Source organism: Eleutherodactylus coqui, chromosome 10 (assembly GCF_035609145.1).
Source record: "Eleutherodactylus coqui strain aEleCoq1 chromosome 10, aEleCoq1.hap1, whole genome shotgun sequence".
NCBI lineage: Eukaryota > Metazoa > Chordata > Amphibia > Anura > Eleutherodactylidae > Eleutherodactylus > Eleutherodactylus coqui.
The window spans coordinates 75,373,307-75,399,516 of record NC_089846.1 but is presented as its reverse complement, the minus strand read 5'-3'; the positions used below and the strand labels follow the sequence as shown (position 1 = coordinate 75,399,516).

The 26,210-nt window shown below is 48.0% G+C and overlaps 1 protein-coding gene across 3 annotated transcripts; it reads right to left on the bottom strand.

Annotated features, from left to right (window-relative positions):
* KIFC1 (kinesin family member C1) lies at positions 1 to 25,915 on the bottom strand. Of its 3 annotated transcripts, none has more exons than XM_066581300.1 (17): positions 25,861 to 25,915; positions 19,441 to 19,569; positions 19,234 to 19,351; positions 6,423 to 6,476; positions 6,255 to 6,290; positions 5,801 to 6,017; positions 5,276 to 5,453; positions 4,981 to 5,148; positions 4,765 to 4,887; positions 4,566 to 4,682; positions 4,316 to 4,489; positions 3,083 to 3,250; positions 2,857 to 2,995; positions 1,392 to 1,531; positions 1,240 to 1,313; positions 314 to 389; positions 1 to 181 (listed from the first exon to the last, which is right to left on the bottom strand). In XM_066581300.1, exons 2-17 carry the CDS (start codon positions 19,558 to 19,560, stop codon positions 137 to 139), a joined length of 1,947 nt encoding a protein of 648 aa, XP_066437397.1. In that variant the 5' UTR covers positions 19,561 to 19,569; positions 25,861 to 25,915; the 3' UTR covers positions 1 to 136. The 3 variants fall into 3 exon arrangements, with proteins under 3 accessions (XP_066437397.1, XP_066437398.1, XP_066437399.1); XM_066581301.1 differs by having other exon boundaries at positions 5,801 to 6,014; XM_066581302.1 differs by having other exon boundaries at positions 19,459 to 19,569.
* Positions 25,916 to 26,210: the final 295 nt, after the last annotated feature.

The window sequence follows — 26,210 nt, the reverse complement described above, 5'->3', positions numbered from 1 at the left end:
GGGGGTTGAAACGCTTAGCATTTTATTTTTCTAATTTGTTTGTTAAATAAGTGATGAAAATCCACATAAGAGTAAAATATATATATATAAAAGTTTAAAAAATTGATAACATTAATAACTTGATCTGTGGAGCTGCTCATTTCCGGTTTGCACTTGCTGTGCCGATTACACACTCGTTGACCTGAAAGCACAGAATGAGAAGTTAAAGCCTTGTAGGACATGTTTGGCTAATATGGGACGGTGCGGGTGGGTGAGCGGTTGACCACAAGGAGCCCTCCTTATATAAAGAGCACAGGCCAGCTTTACATCTCACCTTGCTGGCAAAACGTAGAGAATTTAAAGACTCTGAGAAGTTTTCATCCATGGGAGAGACATTCACAAACATTAACCTAAAAAAAGGAACAGAAAATCTTAGTATAATGCTTACCGAACACTGGAGGATCAAACACTTCAGTGAGCTCCTATGGGCCCCATAAAGCTGTGGGAGCAGATGCACAGAAGCCAGGAATGTTCTTCCCGTACTCTTACACACAGCGGACTACTTATTTGTGTGCCCATAAGGGAGTCTACTAGTTTGAGTCCTATTCAAATTACCATATAAACACAACCTGTACTAGTGTCCCTTAACCCTTTCACATCCCAGGACTTATGCTTATATCATTGTGGTGTGGGGTTTGTATAGAGTGGGATAGGAGGGCTGATCGCAGCTGTTACCAATGCGGGCATTTAAAGGGGTTATTTGAGGGGTCTCAAGCAATACTCCACCCCTCTCCCCTATAGGCCCCACTGTGCCAAAACAAAAAAGGAGTAGTTCTTACACCTGCCCTACCACTGCAATCCGGTGCTGCAGCCCTGCTGTGGTCAAGGCATTTGTTGTGGCAGAGGTCACAGAAGTCCCGACTGCTGCCATTATAGCATCAGGGATGTGAGCACTGATCCCAGGAGAGGGGGCAGTGACATTGCAACCTTGTTACAGCGGTCATCTGTAACTGACATCAGTCACAAATACCGGGACCACAATGGGGCTGCAGCGCTGAATAGCATCAGACGGGCAAGTACTGAACCTTTTTATCCTTTTAGCACAATGGGCCCTACAGGGGAAGTGTTGTCCAGTATCCGGACATCCCTTTAAGGAATTATCAGCTATGAGAAGCCACCACCATGGCTGTACCCACTCCTTGAGATGCTCCCCACCCCATTACATACACAGGTACTAGAGGCATCAGACTGAATACTTACACTTTGGCGTTTCCTCCCAGGCTGTTCTGTAGGAGGTAAGTCAGTTTGCTATTCCTATAGGGAATGTGTGCATCCTGCCAACACAAACATAAAATTAAAGCGTGTCAGCTCCATAGTGACCAGAAAGCTTGTAAAGCCCATCAAGCGATTACCTTGTTACATAACGCAGTGATCACCATGCCCAGCGTTGAGAGGGAAGCATTTATGTTCTGCGTTTCCTTAAGCCGGTCTCCTGTGGACAGAGACTTGTCAAGCCGCTCGCTCCCGGCAAGGTCGACTAGGCTTAATACAGCTAATGACAGAAAACAAAGCCAGTGATTTCAACCTGAATAAAGTCCACCTGGAAGTAAAGCAGCTAGACGGCTTCCCGTGGAGGGTGGAGCACTCGCTTTATTTGTCAAGGTTAGATGTGGCTGCACGGCTTTGACAGCACTGACCATGCAGAAGTACAACTTCTCTGAACAGTTCTAATAGTTACACCAGAAAGGCCAGCAGACTGGCCATTAACCCTTTACCCACTGCAGACAGTTTGGGCCTTCATGAAGCAGCTTTTTCCATCTCCACCTCCCAAAAGCCATAACTCCCGGCTTTTCACTTTTATTTAGTCTAAGACACCTTAACATAAGTGCCTGTACATTACACTGCAGTACATAGGATCCAAGCCCACAGGCAATTACGACCCTCCTAAAAAAGGAACACTCCAGGGAGAACAGTTTCCATGGAGTTTCCGCATGTAGGGTGGAGGGGGAATGACGGACAAGACACTTCCGAGAGGCCCTTTAACCACTTAGATGCTGTTTATTGACTGCAGCATCCAAGATATTAAAACAGCCCAAGTTCTCCAATATATTACCGCTGGCTCTGATAAGCGCTTTCACACGAGCCATAAAATGTTGCAGGAAAAGATAAAAATAAATCCCCACACAGGATCTGCAACAGATTTCAACCTTTGAAATGCAGAGGCTGAAAGTCACAGCAAACTTGCACCATTTAGGTGAGAATTTGCTGCAGATTTTCCATCGTGTGAAGTCAGTAGACTACGCCTTGTGTGAAGGGACCCCAAGGCCGGCGTCATAGGGGCAGAAGTGCATTTGTGCACACCTGTGCATTTTTTGCATGTGCATGCCCTGAATAGTTACACATAAAGAAACATCCAAGCATGCCCTCTTTGATTTCAATGGGCAAGTTTAGTTAATCTAAATAGGGCCATTTCCGTGCGCAATATGCATGAAAACATGCTGTGTTTTTTTTGTGCAAACAATAATGTGCAAACCTATTAAAGTCAACAGCCATTATTCACTGCATATGGTGGGTCCAAATACTTACACGTGAATTAGGCTGCCGCACACATGATGGTTTGCAGGAAACCTTTCCACAACACAAGTTACTTACTCATAGAAGGTTTAAAAACTACATGAGCTTCAGACAGAAGGAACTTGATTTGCTGGCTACTAGGTTCTCACAAACTACAGTACATCACAGAGCAACTATGGAGATGAGCATTCTGTATACTACCCCTAGCTTACCACCCTGTATGGTCCCAGAAGTACACCCATCCTCAACACCAACAGACCAGAGTCCAGAACGCACCCCTACATGACACCCGCACACACTTACATGACGCCCGCACATTTCTGACAACATTCTCCCCCTCGATCTTCAGCTGAAAAACACTGTGGCTACGAGACGATCGGTCATTAAGGTTAGTTTTGGCCACGGATCGGTTTCTTTTTGCCCTGAGGAGCAGCTCATGCACCTAACAAATATGAAGTCACAAGTGAGAAAACCATGAAATAATGTGCTGCCTGTTCTTCAGTAAGCAGTAGTTCAGTCATCTGTTCACCTCTTCAGCACGGGAAACTTCTTCATAGTGCAGATTGGTGACGTACACCTCGCTGCTGGATGGACTGACTTTACGGATGTCATACTCCAGCCTCTTGTCTGATTGGTTTACCAGCAGATCTCTCAGGGTCTCGTTATAGATTTCCAGGAAACTAGCAGTGAACTTATGCTGTAGAAAGAGAAAAAGTTATCAGTTAGCCCCGTAAGGCCCAATATACACAGGCAAAACAGAATTAGCAAATCCACGCAGGTGACCCGCACGCGTGATCCATGTCTATAGGGAAACATTGGACACCCGCTGGTAGTTAAATACCTGCAGATGTGATTTTTTTTCCCCTGGCACATGGATTACACGTGCGGGAAAGCACCCGCAGCATGCTCCATTTTGTGCGGGTCTCCCGCGGCTTCCATTGAAGTGGATGGAAACACTCCAGTCCTGTAGCACACCTGTAGCTCTATTTGTGCTGTGGGACACTGAGTTCAAAAGCAAAAAAAGTGCACGGCGCATGCTGCCGGTGTGCCAAGCACGTCCGCCGGGCCAAAGAAAGAAGATCCGACTGCAACGGAGAGAATAACCAATTTTGAGGCCTTATATTTGCGGGAAAGGAGGAGTGACCCACTGCAGGATGCTGGATGGAGAATTCGTGCAGGCCCAAATTTCCCTGTGGACATGAGGCCTAAGGGGTTTTCACCTGGTCTTCACGGTCTACTAATTTTAGTTTCAATGGAGCTGTACAAGGTTTTTGCCAGACGAGTTGCTCTGTGTGAGTGTTCAGTATGTATGTACTTTTTTCAGTAAAGCAGAATATATATGTATATATATTAAAAATAAAGGGTTTTCACTGCAGGTTTTCCCTTTGTCACACAAATATGATGCAGGGGCACTATGTCAGTACAATAGTGTGCCCCAGCAGGACCCAGGGTCGCATTCATAGCAGCGATTCCTTGTGATGCAATTAAAGGGAACCCATAACCAGGTTTATGGTGCCTGAAGCACAGGTAGCGTGAACCCAGGACAGGCATGCGCAGTGCAGCCATGTAGGTCTTATCAAACGCTGCAGTGAACGGTCACTCTAGGTGGTCCAGCACTGCCCCTCGGTCAGGACTCCTACTCCACTCAGTGCATCTTCCATTGGTGTAAAGCACACAAGACAGTTTTCTGGCACAAGCATTGTGAATAGTAAATCTGCCCGTGTGGGAGGCTAGCCTTACGACGGCAATAGGCTACATTTACCTGCCAGCCTTTAGACTTCATCTCCTCTGCACTGCTGAAGATCTGCCGTATGGCTCTGGGTATCATTCCCATGGTGTCTCCCGAGAGGGTTTCTGGGCCCTCCATGGTATAGGTCTTCCCACTGCCTGTCTGACCATAGGCAAATATACATACAGGATACCCATCGAGAGCAGACTAAATGAGAGAAAGCACAGCTTAAGCAGCGGAACAGTACCAATGCACAAGCAGGAAACATGGCTGTGTGACTTACCTGAACCAGTAAAGAGATCTCCTCAAATACAGCAGCCTGACTGGTGGTAGGTGGAAAAATGCAGTCAAAATTAAAGTTATATTTGACAGGCTGACACGAATCCCGACCGATGCGAGACTGCAGGAGATGAAAAAGATAAAGTTAATTGGAATAGATCACTACGCCAAGCTATCCTGACTAATGCTGTAATGTGGCCCACCTCCTCAATCTTGGTTAAGACTATTCCCTTCTCATCATTAGGAGGGAAGATAATGTGGCCAACAGATGAAGCCTTCTCAGATGGCAGGATTGGCCGGACTCTGCAGAAGACACGAATATTCCCCTAATGTGGGAAGGATACAATCAGATGAAGGGGGTACATAAGAGAAGTCCACCCCAGAGCACAGCAGCCTACAGGCGTTCCAGTAGTACATACCTTCAGCTCCTGAACACTGTTATGTAATAGTCTGCGCTCAGTTTCCAGTTTGTAGATTTGGGTGTCCTTTTCCGTTATATGACACTTCAGATCCTCCAGCTTCACACTTTGCTCCCTTACCAATTCCTGCAGTCCTGAATTCTCCTCTTCCATGCAAGCCAGTCGCTCCTGTAAGATGGGGTTTAACACAAGATACGGTCCCCGTGGTCAGTGGCTGAGGACATGACAACCTGCAGCAAGTGACCGGAGATCAGAGCTGCCGTGTAATACACTGGTCAAATGCATTTCATCTTACCCGCTTGTCCTTCAGCTGCTGCGCCATACTCAAATTGGTGGTCCTCAGCTCTTGCGACACACATTTCTCTGTAGATAGTTCTGCTTCCAGTCTCTGGGAAAGATCTGAGAGCCGCTGTACCTCCGCTTGAGCATCCATTAGCCTCCTTTGCTCATACTGCAGCATGGATTCCACCGAGCTAAAAACAGGATATCACAGGGACTTGTAAAACAGAACGCAAATGGGTCAAAGCAGGAAAGCTGCTCACATAAGTCCAAGGCCGGATTCACACAAATGGCAGCAACGACAGGCTGCCATCGCCGCTGTGGCCAGTAACCAGCTACACTGGCCAAGTCACGGCTAGAGAATAAGCAACAGGGAATTTATAAGGCGAGTAATTTGTTTCCCCCCTTGGAAATTGCTTTCCTTCCATCGACTTGTGCTTAGTTCCCTCCAGCAGTCCAGGTGAGATGAACACAGCTGCACCCTGGCATGCTGCAAGAGGAGAGGGGAACATAAAGAGAGAAGATATAGGTCTCCACTCACCGCAGCGTTTGGCTGAGACTGGAGTTCTGGCTGCTGAGAAGGTCCACTTGTTTCTGAAGCTGCTCCTTAGAGGTCTGGAGATTAGCCTTCTCCCCAGACAAGGCCTGCACTCTGCTCTTGTAGTTTGTGACCTTGCCCTTCATGTCATTCACTTGGCCCTTCAGATCCCAGGCAGCACGTTTCTTGCCGGGTGCTGCGGTAGCCGGCTGAGCAACTGCTTAGGGGGACAAAAGCACAAAACACGTACATAATCTGTATACTGGGTAGATAGATGCTGCATCTCTAATAACGCTGAGGTCCCCGCTGCCCCATCAGTGTCAGTCACCAGGCAACCCTCCATGCAACATGTAGAAGTCATTCTGCTGCTGTACTACATGCTTTATTGCAGTGGGGGATATATGACACTAGTGGTATCTGTCTTCACAAGCTCATCAGCCCCTACTTGTAGTATTACCTGCTGCTGCGCCTTTGGGTTTGGCAGAAACTGAAGCTAAAAAGGGAAGGAGAAAAAAAAAAACAAAAAACGACAAAACTCAGAAAATCGCGATTTTAAATAGATGAAAGTTTCTAAGATGTGAGAGGTGATCCCACAAGCATGGGCGCCACTCTCCCACCTAGTTACCTGTGGAGTTCACCCTGCTTCTGTTCTGCTGTAGGACCTGCAGAGATTGACGACCTGCAAAACAGAGAAGACTACACTCTAGTCGTGTCAGCAGGATCCGCAGTCCGTTCTCTTGGAAAGTAAAGTTGTGGTTTTATTTGCACCACACTTTTTTTAAACAATCTGTTTTTTATTGATTTTATCTGAGAAATATACAATAGGTAACAAGAATATGACAATATTATACATATTTGACATTCACTGCGAGGGATATACAACTTCTATTCCGGTGTACAGCTGAAATATCCGTTACCTCATATCTTGAAGAAACGTTACAAGATTAGAGCATATCCTCCATCTAATTAAATGTGTTAACACCTACTTGTGTTTAAAAAACAGTAGCATATAACTTATTTTTCAACACACAAAAGGGTTAGGGGGAAACGTAAGTGGTTAGTTGGGATATAAGCGTATCCACGGGTTCGACTTGTTTGTTTAGGTATTCAGCGAAACAACCATTTTTTTTTGGGGGGGGGGGGGGGGCATATAGTTTTTCATACAGATTATGGTTGGATATTGTCTGGACTAATTCTTCGATAGTAGGGGGTATGGGGGCTGTCCACCTTCTTGATATCAAAAGTTTAGCAGCGAGGAGTATGTGACATGCTATCTTTCTTGTTGTGCTAGGGAAAATCTTGTTATCCAACAAAAGAATTGCTAAACCCAAAGATTTAGGAGTAGGCGATCTCGTGGTTTTCCTTAGCAACAAGAAGACCTCGTCCCAAAATTCTAAGAGTTTTGGACAGCCCCAGAATATATGGTAGATATTACCCGAGTGACAGCGCTATCTCCTGTATTGGGGGAAGGCTCTAGCCAAAGCAACCGGGGTGTAGAACCATCTAGTCAATACTTTGATGTGGACTTCGAGAACATTTGCGTTGAGGGTAGATTTATTAGCCCATTCAAATGCCGAAAGCCACTGGACGGTTGTATGTCTCCTTCCTGTGTCTCTCCCAATTGAGAAGGTGAGTGCTTTTAGTTTCTCTCATATCGCCAGAGTGGATGTCATAGCACTCTCACAAGGGATCGAGACAGAGGAGCAGAGTCATTGAGTATCCTTGACAGCTCATATGGGATTTTCACCTTCCAAAAGCAGAGTTCCCTGCAAGAGGGAGCGGACCTGTAGATACTTAAATACTGCCTCTGGTGGAATAGTAAATTGTTTCATTAGGGCCAAGAAGGGCAGAAGGCCTTCTCCCTGTGCCAGGTCTTCTAGGTTTGCAATGCCTCTCTCCAGCCATGTGTTAAGGCGAAGGTCAGGGATAAGAAATTCAAGGGTTGTTAATGGAATTTTGACGACAACCTTCCCTGATTGGTCTCTGGTCTTTTGTACCAGCCAATTCCATGAATGGAGAGATGCTCACATGGGCGGAGACATTGAGTGCAGATTCTGGATCGGGGGTAGTGAAGGCTCGAGGGAGTTAAGTAGGGAGGCAAGGAGGAGGGACCCAGCGGGCCTATTGTCATTTAGGTGGGTTTCAATCTGTAGCCATCCTGGTCCTGTAGCCTCACCCATCCATTGTCTAATTCGATTAATGTTGATTGCGTGAAGGTATGACCACAAATTAGGAACACCTAAGCCCCCTTGTTTCCTATTGAGATGGAGCATTTAACATTTTGAGTTGGTCTTCTGTGATAGATGGGAGATTTATTTTTCCCAGGAAGGTGTTTATTTGGAGAATGTCCGGTTGGGGTGTGGAAGGGTCGTTTTTTAGGTTGTATAATTTAGAATAAAAGTAGCTAAATTCGTCGGCTATGTCCTGGGGATGAATTAATTTTGTTTCTGATCCGTCTTGTTTAATAAGAAAGGGCATCTTAGATGTCGCATGCCGTTTTTTTGCTAGTCTGGCACTCAATTTTGAGGATTTGTTGAATGCCGTGTAGTAGTTCATTTTGGAAAATTTAGTTGATTTGTCAAATTCTTCAATTAGTGCTCGTCGTAGACTGAGCCAGAGACTCCATTAATTCTTTGTGGAGCGCGATTGAAGGGGAAGATTGCATGTGTTGTTCTACACTGGAAATTTGTGAAAAAAATGTTATAAGGAGTTGTTTTTCCCTTGTTATGGTGTGAGCTGATGTTGATTAGGATGCCCCGCATGTAGGCTTTATGTGCGCACCATGTGGAGAACATATTCGTGTCTGGGTTTGCATTGATTGAGAAATACTTGACTTTGATTGCCAGGTTGTGTTAGGGGATTATTTCTCCAATTTCTAGGAGTTGATGTGAAAGTGGCTATACTAAGTGAGGAATATGGGGGAGTGATCCGACCATGTTGTATCCCCTATTTCTGCGTGTAACACTTCAGGGAGGGTCCATCTGTCGATCCTAGAAAAAGGATCTATGCTGGGGAGAGTAGTATGTGTATTCCTTAGAGGTTGAGTTGAGGCATCTGAATGTGTCATATAACGCTTCCTTATGGAGCCATGGAGCTAGAACTGGGGACACCCTGTTAGTAGAACTAGTGGAGTCAAGTTGTTTGTCGGGGATGATATTGAAATCACCGCAAATTATGGGTTTGCCTACATGCGGTTTTCGGATCTTCCTAAGGGTTTTGTTTAAAAAAGTAATTTGAGAAGTGTTTGGGGCATATATATTCACTAGTTATTTGATTATTAAAGTAGCCCACTAGGATTATGAATCTTCCATGCGTGTCCATTACTTGATCAGTGAAGACGAAGTTTATGGTGTCTTTGATTGCGATCAGAACCCCCGCCTTTTTCCCCTCAGCACAGGACAAAAAAATATTTGGGAATTTCTTGTGGGAAAACTGGGGGAGAGAGGAATCCGCGAAGTGTGTCTCTTGGAGGCACAATATATCAACTTTATTTTGTAGTGCGTCTTTCCAGACCGCTGACCTCTTAAAGAGAATTTAGCCCTTTGGTGTTAAGTGAGCATATTTTTACAGACATGTTAAGATTGGAAAAGTTTGTAATAGCAAAGAACCCTTATAATTTTACCACTTTGAGGGACAGAGGTGGGGGAAGGGGACAAATACATTTGAAACAAACCGCTGGCCAAAGGTGCCAAACAAAATGGCCAGGTGAGGAGCTTTTTCTGGGCTCAAAACTCAGTGGCCAAAAGGAACTTAGGAAGAAACGACAAGACCAAGTACCTGCATATTTTCGGGGGAAGAAAAGTTCGCCTGACATAAGAGAAACCTCCAATCTGAATGAGAGGAAATGGTGGTGCAGCAGGGAGAGGGGGCCTGCGGCTTCTCACGGGTGGTTCCAGAGGGGTTATTGTCAGCTTTGTCTTGAGAATTGTCTGGAATAAGGATACCCCAGGACAAGAGTCTTCTGGTCTGGTAAATGTGAATACAGATCCCTCTTTGTGTAGGATTAATTTTGTGGGGTAGCCCCATTTATATGGGATTTTTTCTCTTCTGAGTGAGGTAGTAATGCGCATGAATGCTTTCCTGGCTTGGATTATAGCAGAGGATAAGTCCACAAACAGCTGGATATTTGAGAACTGAGCAGGGAGATCCGTCGCCTTGCGGGAGGCAAACATAAGAGCCTCTTTGATGTGGAAAAAAAAAAAATGGACCCTTGCTATGACATCACGCAGAATATTATCAGGAAGAAATTTTGGTTTTTGTAAGCGGTGTGCAATATCAATGATAAGTTCCTGGTTGGGAGAGGAAGGAAGAAACTTTTTCATTAATTATAACAGGAAGTCATTCAGGTCAGCTGGACAGATTTTTTCAGAAATGCCCCTGAACTTAACATTGTTCCGTCTATTACGGTCCTCTAAATCGGCCATCTTAGTTTTTAACTGGGACACTGTGCTTCTATCAGGGTATTATGCGAGTTAGTCAGTTCCTCCATCTTGTTGAGGTCTTCATGCATGGAATTTCTCAACGCTAACATTTCTTTAATAAACGCTTTCGAAGCAGGAAGCATATCAATAAGCTCTGCGCTGCCTGATTGGGGGGGGGGGGGGGGGGGGGGGGGGGGTAGTAGTGTATGCATTGTAACCTCTAGCCTAGGTCTTCTTTCCATAGCATCCATCATGACAGCACACATGGAGGTTGCTCCGCCTGTGATCCTTGGGACAGGAAGGAGTTCTTTAAAAGCCACCTCCCACCGCTTGACTCCAGTGTCTTCCTGTCCCAAAACAGACACAGGAGGAGTTCTCCGTGATGAGGATGGAGGCAGGGGGAAGCTGCGGGCGCTACTCACCGGGGCGCGGAGGCAGCTTTCTCGCTCTGTCCGGAGGATGAGCATCTTCAGTGGGGAAGGAGCGGCAGGTGTGGGGTGACTGCTCTGCGCTCCTACTCCCCGGCGTCTAGCGGCGGCCGGCTTCCGGGTATGGGGCAGCGCCGCGTCGTGCGCGACGTCAGACGTAGCGCGGGCGCTTAAAGGCGCCAAATTCAAATCCAAATGATCCCTCTTCATGTCCTAAGGCTTTTCCTTCCTGGCTGAGCAAGTATGGATAGCGCTGAAGGGGATAAGATTGTGCCAACTGTAAGTAGTCCACTTGGACAAACATGAGGGACATGTTTTGTGAGTAATGAAGTTTTTCACACCTGGTATTAGTAATGGCTTCTCCTTTATAGGAGGAAGCATTAAAAACTAAGCAGGAGAAAAAAAAAAAGATCAAGAGGTGTGCGTTATGCGCAAAAAAAGTGGACGATAACGCCAAGAGACCCATATGTTCGGATTGTACTTCAAAAATAGTTAATGACGAGCAACACAACCTATTACAGGGTATTCGTGAAATGGTGCGGGAAGAGGTACAGGCATTAAAAGAGCAAACCCTCGACATCCAGCCGGGACCCTCCCGGAAAAGGGCCCGCACCGAAATTTATGGGATCTCTTCACCTGAACATTCCGAGGGAGAGTTTTCGGACAACTCCTTGGAAGTGTCAACCCCCCATACTAGAAGGGGATAAAAAGTTCTTTTTCTCAAACATAGACCTAGAGGAACTAATCTCCGCAGTCCGTAACACCATGGAGCTCACTGATATACCACAGGTCAGATCAGTGCAAGATGAAATGTTTGGGGGCCTCAGAACTCGCTACAAGAAATGCTTCCCAGTTAACGAAAACCTGCGAAACATGATCTTGGATGAGTGGCGCAAACCCACACGAGGGTCCGCCGTCCAAAAAGAGTTCAGAGAGAGACTCTTTTACGGCGGAGGATTCCTCTCTTTGGCGTATAATCCCCAAAGTTGATGTTCCAGTCGCAATACTGACAAAAAAGACGACGCTCCCCTTTGAAGACTGCTCCCAGCTGAAAGATCCGATGGAGCGTAAAATGGAGGGGTTCCTGAAAGGTCTATGGAAATCAGCCTCTACAGTCAGAGGCCAACATAGCGGCCACATCAGTGGCAAGATCCCTGCACCTGTGGCTGGATCCGTTGGATTCCCACCTACATTTAAAAACCCCTAGGGAAGAGCTTGTCAAATGCCTACCGCTAATTAAAAAAGCGACAGCTTTTTTAGCGGACACATCAGGGGAGTCCGTGAGGTTCGTGGCAAGAAATGCAGCCCTAGGAAACGCGGCCAGAAGGGCCTTATGGCTCAGATCATGGGCAGGAGACCAGACGTCCAAGTCCAGGTTATGCACGATCCCTTTTGATGGGCGAATATCTTTTTGGGCAAACACTGGACAAAATCTTGGAGAAAGCAGCAGATAAACTAGGCTTCCCAACAGACTACCTGCCCAAGAAAACCATTCCCTTTCGGAAAGAATATATCCCAAGGGGAAAAAAGCAAAGGGAAGACGGGTAGGTGGTCCTATCCGAAAGGGGGTAGAGGGAGAACTTCGGGGTTTCCCTCTAGATTTGACCCAAGATAAAAAAAAGTCACGGTGGGGAGGGGGAGGGGGGGGGAGGAGACTTCTCCAATACTCAGAAAACTGGCTGCAGATTTCAAAAAGCCCCTGGGTTCTGGAGATAGTCTCTACAGGCTATAGAATTAGGCTAAACTCGAATCCCCCCGATAATTTCTGCATAACACCACTGCAGCCCCCCAACCTCCAAGCAAAATTGGAGGAGGGTGTATTTAATTTGATTAATATAGGAGTAGTTATTCCTGTCCCTGTGGCGGAACAAGGCCAGGGTTATTATTCCCGTTTATTTTTGGTCCCAAAGCTAAACTGCAAATATAGAGTTATTTTGAATCTCAAAAAGTTAAATGCTTATGTAAATAATTATACGTTTAAAATGGAAACCATACGATCAACGGTCCCATTAATAGGTCAGGGTAACGTTATGTGTAGTATAGACCTAAAAGATGCGTATTTCCACATCCCCATCCATGTTACATCTCAAAAATTCTTAAGATTTTCAGTTTATATGGGTAATACCATACAACATTTTCAACATATCTGTCTACCGTTCAGCATCTCCTCAGCCCCTAGAGTGTTCACAAAAATCATGATTGAACCAGTTAGGTTCCTGCGGGAGCGCAATATTAAAATCGTCCCTTATTTAGACGACCTTCTACTGATAGCAAGCGACGCTAAAACCATGAGGGCTCAGTTAGAAGAGACGCTACAGCTACTCAGAAAACTAGGCTGGATCATTAAGTATGAAAAATCTAGCCTAGTCCCAGAAACCAAAAAGATTTTTTAGGCATCCCTCTGGATTCAAATAAAAAGCGGTCTTTTTTACCCGAATCTGGAAATTTTGTATCTTTCAAGATGTGGGAAATTTTTGAAGAAAAAAAAAAAAAAAAAAGTGGTGTCAGTCAGGAACACAATGCATATTCTGGGCCTAATGACGTCCTGTCTTCTGGCGGTTCCCTGGTCCCAGTTTCACTGCAGGATTTTACAACAAAAATTGTTGACGACCTGGGATCGTTCCCAGGAATCCCTGGAGGAAAAATTCAAATTACCACTATGGGTAAAAAAAATCCCTAGATTGGTTGTTGACCCCATCAAACCTGAGGAAAGGAGTCCAGTGGGCACTTTCTCCGTGCGTCACTATAAATACGGACGCCAGCGGTACAGGATGGGGTGCCCAAGTGGCAGGTGAAGCCTTGCAGGGATCCTGGTCTAGGTCCACCAGTACCCACTCATCCAATTATAGGGAACTAAGGGCGGTCTGGGAGGCCCTGATTAGATCAGAGGATGTATTACGAGGCAGACATGTGAAAGTATTATCAGATAATATGACTACGGTTTCCTTTCTCCGTCACCAGGGAGGCACCCGCTATCCTCGCCTGCAGTATATGACAAGGAAAATACTATCCTGGGCAGAGATCAACACGGCATCCCTCTCGGCGGTCCATTTAAAAAGGGACTCAAAATCAGGTGGCGGACTTCTTGAGCAGGAAAAAACGGGATCCGGGAAACTGGTCCCTCAACCCGGAAGTATTCCGACATCTTACGGACCAGTGGGGGCTACCACAAGTGGACCTGTTTGCCTCAAGAAAAGACGCAAAATGCCGGGACTTCTCCCTAGATCCAGCAGACCAACGACTAGCATTAGATGCACTGTCCCAAGAATGGGAGATGCCCCTGGCTTATGCGTTCCCTCCCTTACTGCTAATAGCCAGATGCCTGCAAAAAAAAAAAAAACGCACGCAGTCACACCACTGTCATATTCATCGCCCCCGCGTGGCCAAAAAGACCATGGTATCCAATGCTGAATTGGTTGGCAATACAATCTCCGATAGAGCTACCCCTCAGAGAGGATCTCCTATCCCAGGGCCCAGTTTTGTTCCAGAGACTCCACTGGCTAAAACTGACGGCCTGGCTGCTGAGAGGCAGACATTAAAAAAACAGGGGCTTTCCGACAAGGTAATTAATACTTTATTCAAGAGTCGGAAATCAACTACCTCAAAAATTTATTATAGAATTTGGGAAGTGTTCTGTACATGGTATAAACCAGAGAGCCCTAACCTAGATTGTCCGGACGTTATTAAAATTCTAGATTTTCTGCAAGCAGGGCTACACAAGGGTCTTAGTCCCCAAACTCTGCGGGTTCAGATAGCAGCTCTTAGTGCCGTTTGATGCTAAGCTTTCGGAAAACAAATGGATTAGAAGATTCCTGAAGGGGGCCATTAGATCAAAACCCTTTGTGAGGGAGCCATCACCCTCATGGGATCTTAATATAGTCTTGGAGGGCCTCTGTGACCCGCCATTCGAGCCCATTAACCAGATTACGGTGAGAAATCTATCCATAAAAGTCACCTTTCTGATCGCCATCACATGGGCTAGAAGAATTGGCGAGTTACAAGCCTTATCTAGTAGAGAGCCCTACTTAAGGGTCTTAGATGACCGGGTAATATTCAAACACACCCCCGACATTTTACCAAAAGTCGTGTCCCCTTTCCATCTAAGTCAAGAAATAACACTGCCATCATTCTGTCAAAATTTTAGTAACACGAAAGAAGAGAGTCTTCATAACCTAGACGTCCGTAGAGTAGTAAAAACCTACATAGACGTTACTCAAATCTTCCGAGAGTCAGAAAAGTTTTTCCTACAATACCATGGGGCCAATAGGGGCAGACCAGCTTCAAAGGACACCCTAGCTAGATGGATCAGGTTAGCGATCCAGGAGACCTACAAGACCAGAGCTTTGGCAGCTCCAGAGGGGACGAGGGCCCACTCCACCAGGGCTCTCGCCACCTCCTGGGCAGAGCGCAGGGGAGCCTCAATAGATCAGATCTGCAAGGCAGCGACATGGTCTAGTATAAATACATTCGCAAGACATTATAGACTAGATCTCCACTCAAACACGGAGTTGGCCTTTGGACGGAAAGTACTCCAGGCAGTTGTCCACCCCCCCTAAAGAAAGCTCTTATGATTTGGTATACCTCCATGTGTGCCGTCATGAATGGACGCTATGGAAAGACAAGAATTATTCTTACCGTTAATTCCTTTTCCATGAGTCCATCATGACAGCACATGCTTTCCCACCCTTGATTGATGTATATAATGTCTGTACATACGATTAATGTCTTTCAGTGCTAATAAAAAAACTGTTGGACCTCGTATCCGTTGTGATAATTTGGAAGTCACTGGAGTCAAGCGGTGGGAGGGGGCTTTTAAAGAACTCCTTCCTGTCCCAAGGATCACAGGCGGAGCAACCTCCATGTGTGCTGTCATGATGGACTCATGGAAAAGGAATTAACAGTAAGAATAATTCTTGTCTTTTATCAGGGCTGGCTGTGGGAGAGTTTCTGTCTCCTGCATTAGACACGAGGCTGGGCGCCATTTTGAGTGAGTGAGTGCCGTTATGTGTAATGGATGCTGCTGCATCACTCACCTCTCCCATCGTTCCGAGCGGCTCCTGGGCTATCCGGAGCTGATCTCTGCCTCTGGAGTCTCGCTGGCAGCGCTGGAGGAGCTGTCAGAAGGAGGAGAGCGCGGCTGTCGTGTCTCTTCTGCTGCCGCGGGCCGAGAAGGAGTCGGCTACACGTTGTGGAGAGGGTTTTCCCGGCTTACCTCGGGTCATGTCAACAGGGCAAGGAGTCGGGTGAGTCTCCTGCCTGATAGTAAGTCCCGCTGATGCTGTTTTAGTAGCTGTGGAGGGTTAAACCAGAGCGGAGCTCAAGCCACTGCGTCCGTCTCGGTCTTCAGTCAGGCCACCAACCTTTTTGCACCACTTTCCACCCCACCCCTTTAAAAAGTTTTACTTCTCCATTGGTGTAACTGAGGGCTTGCTTTTTTTGCATGAGGAGTTGGATGTTTCATTGGTGCTAGTTACTGTATGTAATACTGGGAAGCATTTTTAAGTTGAGTGAAATGGAAAGAAAGGCAATTCTGCCATCTTAGGGGTGGCGAGTTCTAGCAGCTGCAGCAAAAGCAACTTCTATGGGTCAGTAAGATTACACCACTAATATACAATTTCTCTTTTTCCTGCTGTACTACTTTTGAAAAATAGAATTTTCTGCAACCATAACTTTTTTTGTTGACATGGTTGTGGGGGCCCACTTTCTTTTGGACATCCTAGTTTGTATTGGTACCATTATGGAGAACATAAGGCTTGGATTTAGTTTTTTGTCATGGAATTCTGGAGTTTTGTTTTTCTGACATTTGCTGTGCGGGATATATAAGATTACCGGTAATCAGTTTTCCATGAGCCCATTGCAGCACCAGTGAGATCCCACCTACCCGATCTCCCTGAAGCCAGGTGCACCCTTCGCCGCAGTGCTGTAGTAAGATTGGGGACTAATTCAGGACGATCCTTTTTATTCACATTTATTACTTAAATATAATTATACAAAGTTAAGCTCACCTACTGCAGTTGGGGAGGAACTCTTCCGGTTCCCTTACACCAGTAGGATTAATAACTTGGAGGTTTGGTGACCTGAAGGCATCTTCTACTGATTGGATTGGGCAAGCCACGACTGACTTGTAGCCTTGAAGTATCAGCACTCCCTTCTGATGAAAGCTGCCAGCCAGATATATATTCTGTAATGTGGAGCATCTAACAGATTTTTAGACCCCTGGATCCAACTGGCCTCCATTGTACTGGTTTCTCTATTAGAGCCAGCTAGACTATGGAAAACGCTTTAATGTAGTTCTTAGGAAGTCTGATTCCCAGAAAGGACCAACCATTTCTACAATATGACCCCAAGCCAAAATCCTAGCTCCGAGTTCGATATTAAAATTCAGAGGATCCGTGACAATAGCTGATCAGATATAAATATCCTGAAGTATTAGGCCTCATGTCCACGGGGAAAATCAGGCCCGCCGCGGATTCTCCATGCAGAATCCCGCAGCGGGTCCCTCCTTTCCCGCGGACATGAGGCAAAAAAAAAAAAAGAAAAAAAAGGGACTGAACTTACCTATCTGGACGCTGCGGATCTTCCCTCCGTCACGGCCATATCTTCTTTCTTCGGCCCGGCAGATGTGCTCAGCACTCCGGCAGCGTGCCGCGCGCATGCGCCGGGCACTTTTTTTTTTTTGAACGGAGAGCAGAAATTCAGGTACGGGTGTGCCGCGGATCCGGACGGCTTCCATAGAAGCCTGCAGGAGACCCGCACTAAAAATGGAGCATGCCGCGGGTGTTTTCCCGCAGACGCAATCCACGTCTCAGGGGAAAATGACATCCGCAGGTATTTAACTACCTGCGAGTGTCCAATGCATCCCTATGGGTGCGGATCACGCTGCAGATTTTTAATTTTATTTTACCAGTGGACATGAGGCCTTAAAGTGTCCTCCAACTACTGCACGTAAGGAGGCAACTCAGTAAGAAAGCCTCCAAACTTCCCATTGGAGGTAAATTGTAACCTCCATCTAGCTCATCTTGTTCTTATCCATCAGTCTCATCTCAGATCTCCACAGGCATTCTCTACCATAGACACCTTACTGAAGGCATCTGGGGAGGAAGAAGGTCCTTTCTCTATTGCCTTTCCACTGAAGGTCACTGGCAGCCGCCCAACACAGAGGACAAAGGCCAGACTGGCGGTCCTCTCAGGAACAGTCATTTCCTTGCCAGCTCCCCTCACTGGTCATACTAGACCCGGCCAGAACAGTACACACCTGAACACCATAGCTCTGTAGGCCAGGGAGCGAACACGAACACACATGCACCTGTAGGGTCCCCCCCACAACTGTAAGAGAAGTATCCCTCCAGAGACAGGGGAGCCCAGCACCCGCTGCAGGAGATGAGGGGATGATTTCAGGCTCACCCAGAGGCTCCTAGTGTAGACTTACAACAGACAGGTAACCTCTCACACCATAGGGTTAGGGAGCAAGGCCCTGCAGTCCACCACCAGAGATCTGGAAGAATCCTTGTAAGAGCCAAGGCAACAGCCACCTCCTCCAACCTGTCTGATGACAGGAGGTGAAGGGTGCGCCTACCTTTAGAGACTTGGAAGGTTCCCGTTTCCTGTCTGCAGGCACTCACTGGTGCCATCATGGGCGTAAGGGACTGTGGCTGTTGTGGGCAGGTGTCAGCTGTCAGACAGCCGACACCTGCCCTGTATGGTGTATGATCGACACCGGACCCCGCTGCATACAAATCCCAGATGCCCAGGATGTAAATGTACGTCGTGGAGCGAGAAGGGGTTAAGGAGCACCAGAGCACCAGTTTTTCAGACAACTTCTGCTGATGTAACCTGTGTGTAGGATCAGTCTGGTGGTATACACTCATTACAGTTGTTCTTGCTTTATCACTGTAAATCATGGGAGGAAGTGGGTTCCCACGAAATGCCACACGTGTAAAGCATGTGGGCAGCACCGGAGTCACAAATACCCCAAGATGGTATCAATAAGAACTACTGCTCGCCATGCCACAAACAGGCTCTCAACCCAACAGGGAAGAGTTAGGATTTTAGAAGTGGAGATGAACCCCCTCCCCCAATGCATCACATCCTTAAAGGGGTTGTGCAGTTTCAGAACAGCATTCCCCTTATAACACCAACAAGGCCAGCGGTGCATTCCCATGTTAAGCTGCCACGTTCCAGCGCTGCAGCCCCGCTGTCCTCTGGATGTTTGCCGCTGTAGACCATGTCCCTGGATATCAGGTGGCTGCTGCACTGTCACTTCTGGCATCTGCACACAGCCGGCCATCATGCCAGGATGTCACAACAGTGACGCTGCAGCTGCTGACTGGCAGCAGCAGTCACATGATATTTGGCGACAATCTTCAACATCACACAGCAGGATGGCAGGACAACAACATGGAATCAAGTGGAGACGATTGTGTCATGTTACAACAGCCGGTAAAATGGAGGTCCCAAACTAGTCTGCGTCCTTAAGGGGGTATTTGTTACTGCAATAGCAGCTGTAGACTACATTACACTTTTCCATGAGAAGGAACAGACTGAACCCCGCCTGACTCTGCACCCCATTCTCACTCCGTGTACTCACCAATCACTGGTGGCCTGGGCAGTGCAACGGCCGAGACGAGACGGGGCTGAGAAGTAGCAATGCTCGCTGCCACCTTCACTGTCAATGGCTCATCCACATGAGACTCCTTCAGGCGTTTCTGGGGATAAAACACAAGACGTAAAGATGTCCGACCTCCTTAATGTGAAGCTCTACAAGCCAGGGTGATATAACAAACATGGAACCCACCCAAGGTACTGTCATTACCCCCGATGACTGCGCCGGATGGTCTCCGCTCGGGCGCCGCTTCCTGCAGGGAGGGACGGGTAGACGAGACTTCCTCAAAGACTTTTCTACGTTGTTCTCCATGATTACATGCTGAAGAGGAATAAATAAATATCAGAAAATTGTAGACCGATGTCGAGTAAGAAGCAATGATGGCCACTACGTGTGCCCACCCTGAGCGGCAATCAGCGGTATCAAGAGACATACAACATGCCTCAAACTTAGCGCACCTTTACCTGTCTGTGTGGCAGACGTTAGAGGGAACCGTAAGCTCTTCAAGACACTATGAACTAAGTTCTGGGAGCGCTAGATTTATAGCAATAGTCACCCGGCTGCGGGAGCACGAACATGGCACACCTGAAGAGGCAGATTTCTGTGCTGTGCCTGATCCTCACTGGGTGACATTGTGGGAGCAGAAGAGCAAGAAATACTAAAAACAGTCCTGCTGCGCTCTTGATGGGGTAAAACCTAGTAAAATACTTGGGATCAGACAAGCTTCTCGCCGGCTCAGAGCTGATCTTGTGTTAAAGGGGTTGTCCCGCGCCGAAACGGGGTTTTTTTTTTTCAAACCCCCCCCCCCCCCCCCCCCCCCCCCGTTCGGCGCGAGACAACCCCGATGCAGGGACCTAAAGAAAGCTTACCGGAGCGCTTACCTTAATCCCCGCGCTCCGGTGACTTCTATACTTACCGGTGAAGATGGCCGCCGGGAACCTCTTCCTCCGTGGACCGCAGCTCTTCTGTGCGGTCCATTGCCGATTCCAGCCTCCTGATTGGCTGGAATCGGCACGTGACGGGGCGGAGCTACACGGAGCCCCATAGAGAACAGGAGAAGACCTGGACTGCGCAAGCGCGGCTAATTTGGCCATCGGAGGGCGAAAATTAGTCGGCTCCATGGGAACGAGGACGCTAGCAACGGAGCAGGTAAGTAAAAAACTTTTTATAACTTCTGTATGGCTCATAATTAATGCACGATGTACATTACAAAGTGCATTATTATGGCCATACAGAAGTGTATAGACCCACTTGCTGCCGCGGGACAACCCCTTTAAAGCTCTCAAGGAGTCTTCAGGAAAGGTGGTGCGACACTATTTAGTGCAGCCCATAGAGATTATGGCTATGCTGGTTCATGCGGGACCTGCGTCCTCCATGGTGGATCAACAGTTAAAAGGATGCATGTGCTGTAAGCAGCAGTATACTACAGTTACAATTCTTAGGCTATTTCTACCCATATTTTAAACGATTCCTTATCTGCACTTTAGTATTGTAGTCTTTCAGGGAAGTCTTTATTACAATCCAATATACATTTATAGTCCTTTTATCATGAGACTTTTCTGATTACATCGTTTATTCATATGAGGGGAATAAAGCACTTCTATGCTCTGCATCTTGCCATGTTATATGCGATGGTGATGTCCAAGGTGCTGATTGGGACATCGTTGGTTCAGCAGTGGGATCTACAGCCGTCAGCCATGCGCACAAGCACGTCATCATGTCAGCCCCAGCTGGAGCGCGGTTCCTCCCTGATGTTGCATAGCGTCCCATTTAAGGGACTGTCTCCCTGGGTCATGTGACCTCGGGAGGAGCCCGGATGACGTTCTCTCACATACAAGCTTCCAGGTGAAGAGTAAGCCTGTATGTACTATACATGTATTGTGTACTTTTATATGCCTTGCATGTACTTTAATAAATCACTTGTTTTTAGTGTATTTTGCCGCTTCTGTCTACAAGCTCTCCATTAGTACCTCTGGATCGTCAGCCATTTGATCTCAAGTATTTTACCATCTCTCACCTCATAAAGGGCGCAGCAAGACTTTAAGCATTTCTGATTTACTCTCCTCACTGAGTGAAGTTGTGGGGGTTTTCCTGTTTCACAGATAGTTTGTGGGACTGAAGGACCGTTCCCCTTGGAGCTCCGCGCCAGCGGGGACCTCTGATTCTGGAGCCCAGGTGGGCGACTTCCTCCCCCTTTGATTTAACACACTCTGCTGCAGTAACTACATCAAGGGGCTGTCCGGCCGCGCAGGGGGACGTTATAATAATGCTTCCCTTTCACGAAACATACAGGGGTCAACACGCCGGGAATATCCGCTGGAATGTCTGTGCCTTAGACCTCCCTGACGGACGTTTTGTACAGCGTTTAGTGCTGCGTACTAGGCCCCCACTCATTCCCATGGGGCTGCTCACACAAGGCTGAGCACACAGGTTCCCAGTGCTGCGTACTCGGCCCCCACTCATTCCCATGGGGCTGCTCACACAAGGCTGGGCACACAGGTACCCAGCGCTGCGTACTCGGCCCCCACTCATTCCCATGGGGCTGCTCACAGTGTTCCCAGCGCTGCGTACTCGGCTCCCACTCATTCCCATGGGGCTGCTCACCCAAGGCTGAGCACACAGGTTCCCAGCGCTGCGTACTCGGCTCCCACTCATTCCCATGGGGCTGCTCACCCAAGGCTGAGCACACAGGTACCCAGCCCCCACTCATTCCCATGGGGCTGCTCACACAAGGCTGAGCACACAGGTTCCCAGCGCTGCGTACTCGGCTCCCACTCATTCCCATGGGGCTGCTCACACAAGGCTGAGCACACAGGTTCCCAGCGCTGTGTACTCGGCTCCCACTCATTCCCATGGGGCTGCTCACACAAGGCTGAGCACACAGGTTCCCAGCGCTGCGCACTCGGCTCCCACTCATTCCCATGGGGCTGCTCACACAAGGCTGGGCACACAGGTTCCCAGCCCTGCGTACTCGGCCCCCACTCATTCCCATGGGGCTGCTCACACAAGGCTGAGCACACAGGTTCCCAGCGCTGCGTACTCGGCTCCCACTCATTCCCATGGGGCTGCTCACACAAGGCTGAGCACACAGGTTCCCAGCGCTGCGTACTCGGCCCCCACTCATTCCCATGGGGCTGCTCACACAAGGCTGGGCACACAGGTTCCCAGCGCTGCGTTCTGACAGCGTTGCATGTTCTCCTCTTGGCCGTTTTCAGCTCTGTGTCCCCATTGAAATGAATGGGCTGAAATCGCGGCACATCTTTGTACTTCGTGTTTATAGTGTTACACGCAGGCTGCTGCGCCGGCAGGGCTGAAGAAAAGATTCCAGCTCCCTTGGCTGCATTATCAGCTGTGCTGAAAACGGAGCCAAAACGCTGTCAAAACGCACGCCAACGTTACTGAAAACGCAGTAAACACAGCGCTGAAAAGCAGAGTTTTTAACCTCTGTGAAGTCAGCACCCCATCTTTCAAAAAAGTTAATTTTTTTATAAGTTCTGGATGCACCCCAAAGAGTTCTAGAGTTCCCAATTAATTTTAGAAATAGTTCTAGCAAATTAGGCAAAAAAAAATCAACAAATGTATTTCTGCGGTGCTAACTTCCAAAAATGATATTACTAAATCAGCGAGAACTTTGTAAATATTGGCTCTAGAGCTTCGAGCATTAAGAGTTTTCTTCAGAACTCTTGAGGTGCTACCCAGAACTCATATAAAATCGCAGGATTTAAAAAAAAATTATTTACACAAATCCGCAGTGACGGCTTAGACGCAGCGGATTTGCCATCCTGTGTGGACGAGATTTCTGAGATTTCTCAGCGGTCATTCAGCTGAGAGCTGCCCCTGATTGGTCCCTGCGCTGAGCCAATCAGAGGCAGCACTCTCACCCATTCATGAATGGGTGTGAGTGAGAGCTGCCTCTGATTGGTCACAGCCTGACCAATCAGAGGCAGCTCATTCAGCAGGCGGGGATTTTAAAGCCCCGGCTGCTGAATACTACTCTGAGGTGTGTGTGTGTGTGTGTGTGTGTGTGTGTGTGTGTGTGTGTGTGTGTGTGTGTGTGTGTGTGTGTGTGTGTGATTTTTTTTTTTTTTGTTTTTACACATTTCTGGATGAATTTCAGGGAAGGGCTTATATTTTTAAGCCCTTCCCGTAAATTCATCGTCAGATCGCCCGTAGCCCATTGCTTTCAATGGAGCCGGCTGTATTGCCGATTCCATTGAATTCAATGCGCTGGACAGCGCTGAACTGCTCCGGCCCGTTTCTATTGAAAGGCAGCTAGGAGCAGTTTTTTCCGGCGATTTTTCGGCCACGGTCACGCGATTTGCGGATGTGCATCCGACTTGCGATCCGCAAATCGCGGGGAAAAAAACGCCCGTGTGACCGAAGCCTAATTTTCAAATGCCGGATCCAAAAATTTCAACGTTATGGCTAAATCATTTTTTTTTTTTTTTTTTTTTTTTAAATCCCGTGATTTTATAAGAGTTCTGGGTAGCACCTCAAGAGTTCTGAAGAAAACGCTTAATGCTCGGAGCTCTAGAACCAATATTTACAAAGTTCTCGCTGATTTAGTAATATCATTTTTGGAAGTTAGCACCGCAGAAATACATTTGTTGATTTTTTTTGCCTAATTTGCTAGAACTATTTCTAAAATTAATTGGGAACTCTAGAACTCTTTGGGGTGCATCCAGAACTTATAAAAAAATTAACTTTTTTGAAAGATGGGGTGCTGACTTCACAGAGGTGAGTTTTTACAAACACCTGTGTAAGGGAGGCCTTACACTAATCTGATGATGTAAGCAATATTCAACGATGGCGCCGTTGTGCTGCAATCCCCCAATGCCCTGCGCTCTCCCCCCTCTGATGACAGCAGGGCGCATTGAACGAAGAGAAAAAGCAGTCTCGCCGGGCCCCGGCCACCTCCACTGAACTCCTCTGGAGTCTCGCCGGGCCCCGGCCACCTCCACTGAACTCCTCTGGAGTCTCGCCGGGCCCCGGCCACCTCCACTGAACTCCTCTGCAGTCTCGCCGGGCCCCGGCCACCTCCACTGAACTCCTCTGCAGTCTCGCCGGGCCCCGGCCACCTCCACTGAACTCCTCTGCAGTCTCGCCGGGCCCCACCCACCTCCACTGAACTCCTCTGCAGTCTCGCCGGGCCCCACCCATTGCAATAAATGGACAGTGTCAGCAGCGCTACCTAAAACGTGGTACTAAAGCTGTGCCACATTTCCGACAGCACTAGATACAAGAAAAAAAAAAAAAAAAAAAAAAGAAAAAGATTCCTCACCGGAGACCCCCGGCGCAGCGCTCTGTCGCTGTTTGCAGACTGTCAGCAGTGATACAACATGTATCGCTAGTGATGGAATTTGAAGACCCTGCCCACATCAAAAGACTCCTCTGATTGGTCCGTCTGTATACCCGGCCATCCCTCTTCGCATCCATGCAGGGTTTTCAGCCAAAGATGCTGATAATGCGGATAACTGAAAACTCATTAAAGACACACAAAACCGCCCCAGTGGTATTAGGCACTGCACATGCGCGAAGGAACAGCCGCGTGTGCCCGAGAGCCGACAACCACTACTGCGCAACAAGGAGACCAGAAGAGGAGACTTTGTAGTATCCAAGGCTGACAGATCCGTAAACCCAGGGGGAGGGGTGTAAGTATATAGCTTCTGTATGGCTCGTTCACAGAGCACACAGTGCTCTGTAGTGGCCATGCACTTGTCACGGACGGACAACCCCTCCACCCCCAGGGGCCCCTAATAGCACTAACTGAGGGCCCTTCACACAGGTTGTACACGGCCGGTGCCGCCCCCCCATACCTGTCCGCTGTCACTCCTCTGGGCGGCGGATATGCCAGCTTGCACTCAAGAACGCATGCGCAGTACAGAGGATGCTGTGCTGTTGCTATGGCGATGACATGGCTATCCTGCAATAATGATTGTGGGTGGGCCGCAGGGTAGATGCTTCCAGAGCCTGCAGGAAGCCGTGTTTTTCCATTGCATGCTGGACTGGCTGTGGCATCTGGAGGTGGGATCCTGCGCCGCACTCCGCCCGCAGATCCGCACGCTTCTGGCTCAGCGCTTCACATCTACGTACACGGATTGGTCAGACGCAGCGAGGTGATAGACGCCGGCTGACCAAGCAGCACGTTTATAATCAGAATTATCGTGCACTTCCCCCCGAGTAACAATTGCTACGTGTAGACGTGCCCACACCTCAGTGACGACATCACCAGCGGGGTTAATGGGCACCGGCAGAAAACCCAGAACCCCCAGACTAGCAACCCAACAATAGATGTTAGCAGAACCACCACCAGTGAGGACAGCCATGTACACGAGGGGGCAGACAGACCCCTGACCGCAGCACAGGGGAGGAGGTGCACCTCACCAGCTATACTGGAGACATCCACCAGCCCAAAACGGCTGATAGCAGAGAGCAACAGCTGGAAGTCAAGCACCCTGCAAAAGGCCATGTAGGAAGAGCTGCAGCAGGCACTACAAGTCCCAGCGTGCCGTCAGAGCAGCAGGTTTATCAGGACTTGCTGGGATTTGTGGTTTCAATCCAGTCTCAGCCAGGCGCCCCCTGCAAGTCCCCGATGATGCCCGCCAACCTTACCGGGTCCGCTCTCCTCACAGCCGCAGCTCCTTCTGTTCAAATCCAAACAGACGGTCGGTTACTTGTAAGTCCCGCCTGGTGTGAACAACCAATAAAATCGCAGCTCCGGCGGCACATGAGACGCGATTGGACAGTGCCTCATAACAAAAAAACAAAACGATTCTGATAGCCAATCGTAATGAAGAACGTCACGGGGGCGTGGTGCTGCAGCTTTTGGTGCGCAGAGCTGCTGAATAGAGCCACCTAATTGGCTCTTCAGCACCACGTGACTACACAGCGTGCACGCGGATTGCCTTCAGCAGCCGTGCACTACACACTACACTTAAGCAGCACAGGTTTAGGGTTAGGTT

Coding starts and splice junctions, on each gene's coding strand:
- KIFC1 (XM_066581300.1), bottom strand. CDS start 19,560: ATGGAGAACAACGTAGAAAAGTCTTTGAGGAAGTCTCGTCTACCCGTC. Junction 6,291..6,422: donor AAGCAGGGTGAACTCCACAG/GTAACTAGGTGG, acceptor TTCCCTTTTTAG/CTTCAGTTTCTGCCAAACCC. Junction 6,018..6,254: donor ACCCAAAGGCGCAGCAGCAG/GTAATACTACAA, acceptor TGTCCCCCTAAG/CAGTTGCTCAGCCGGCTACC.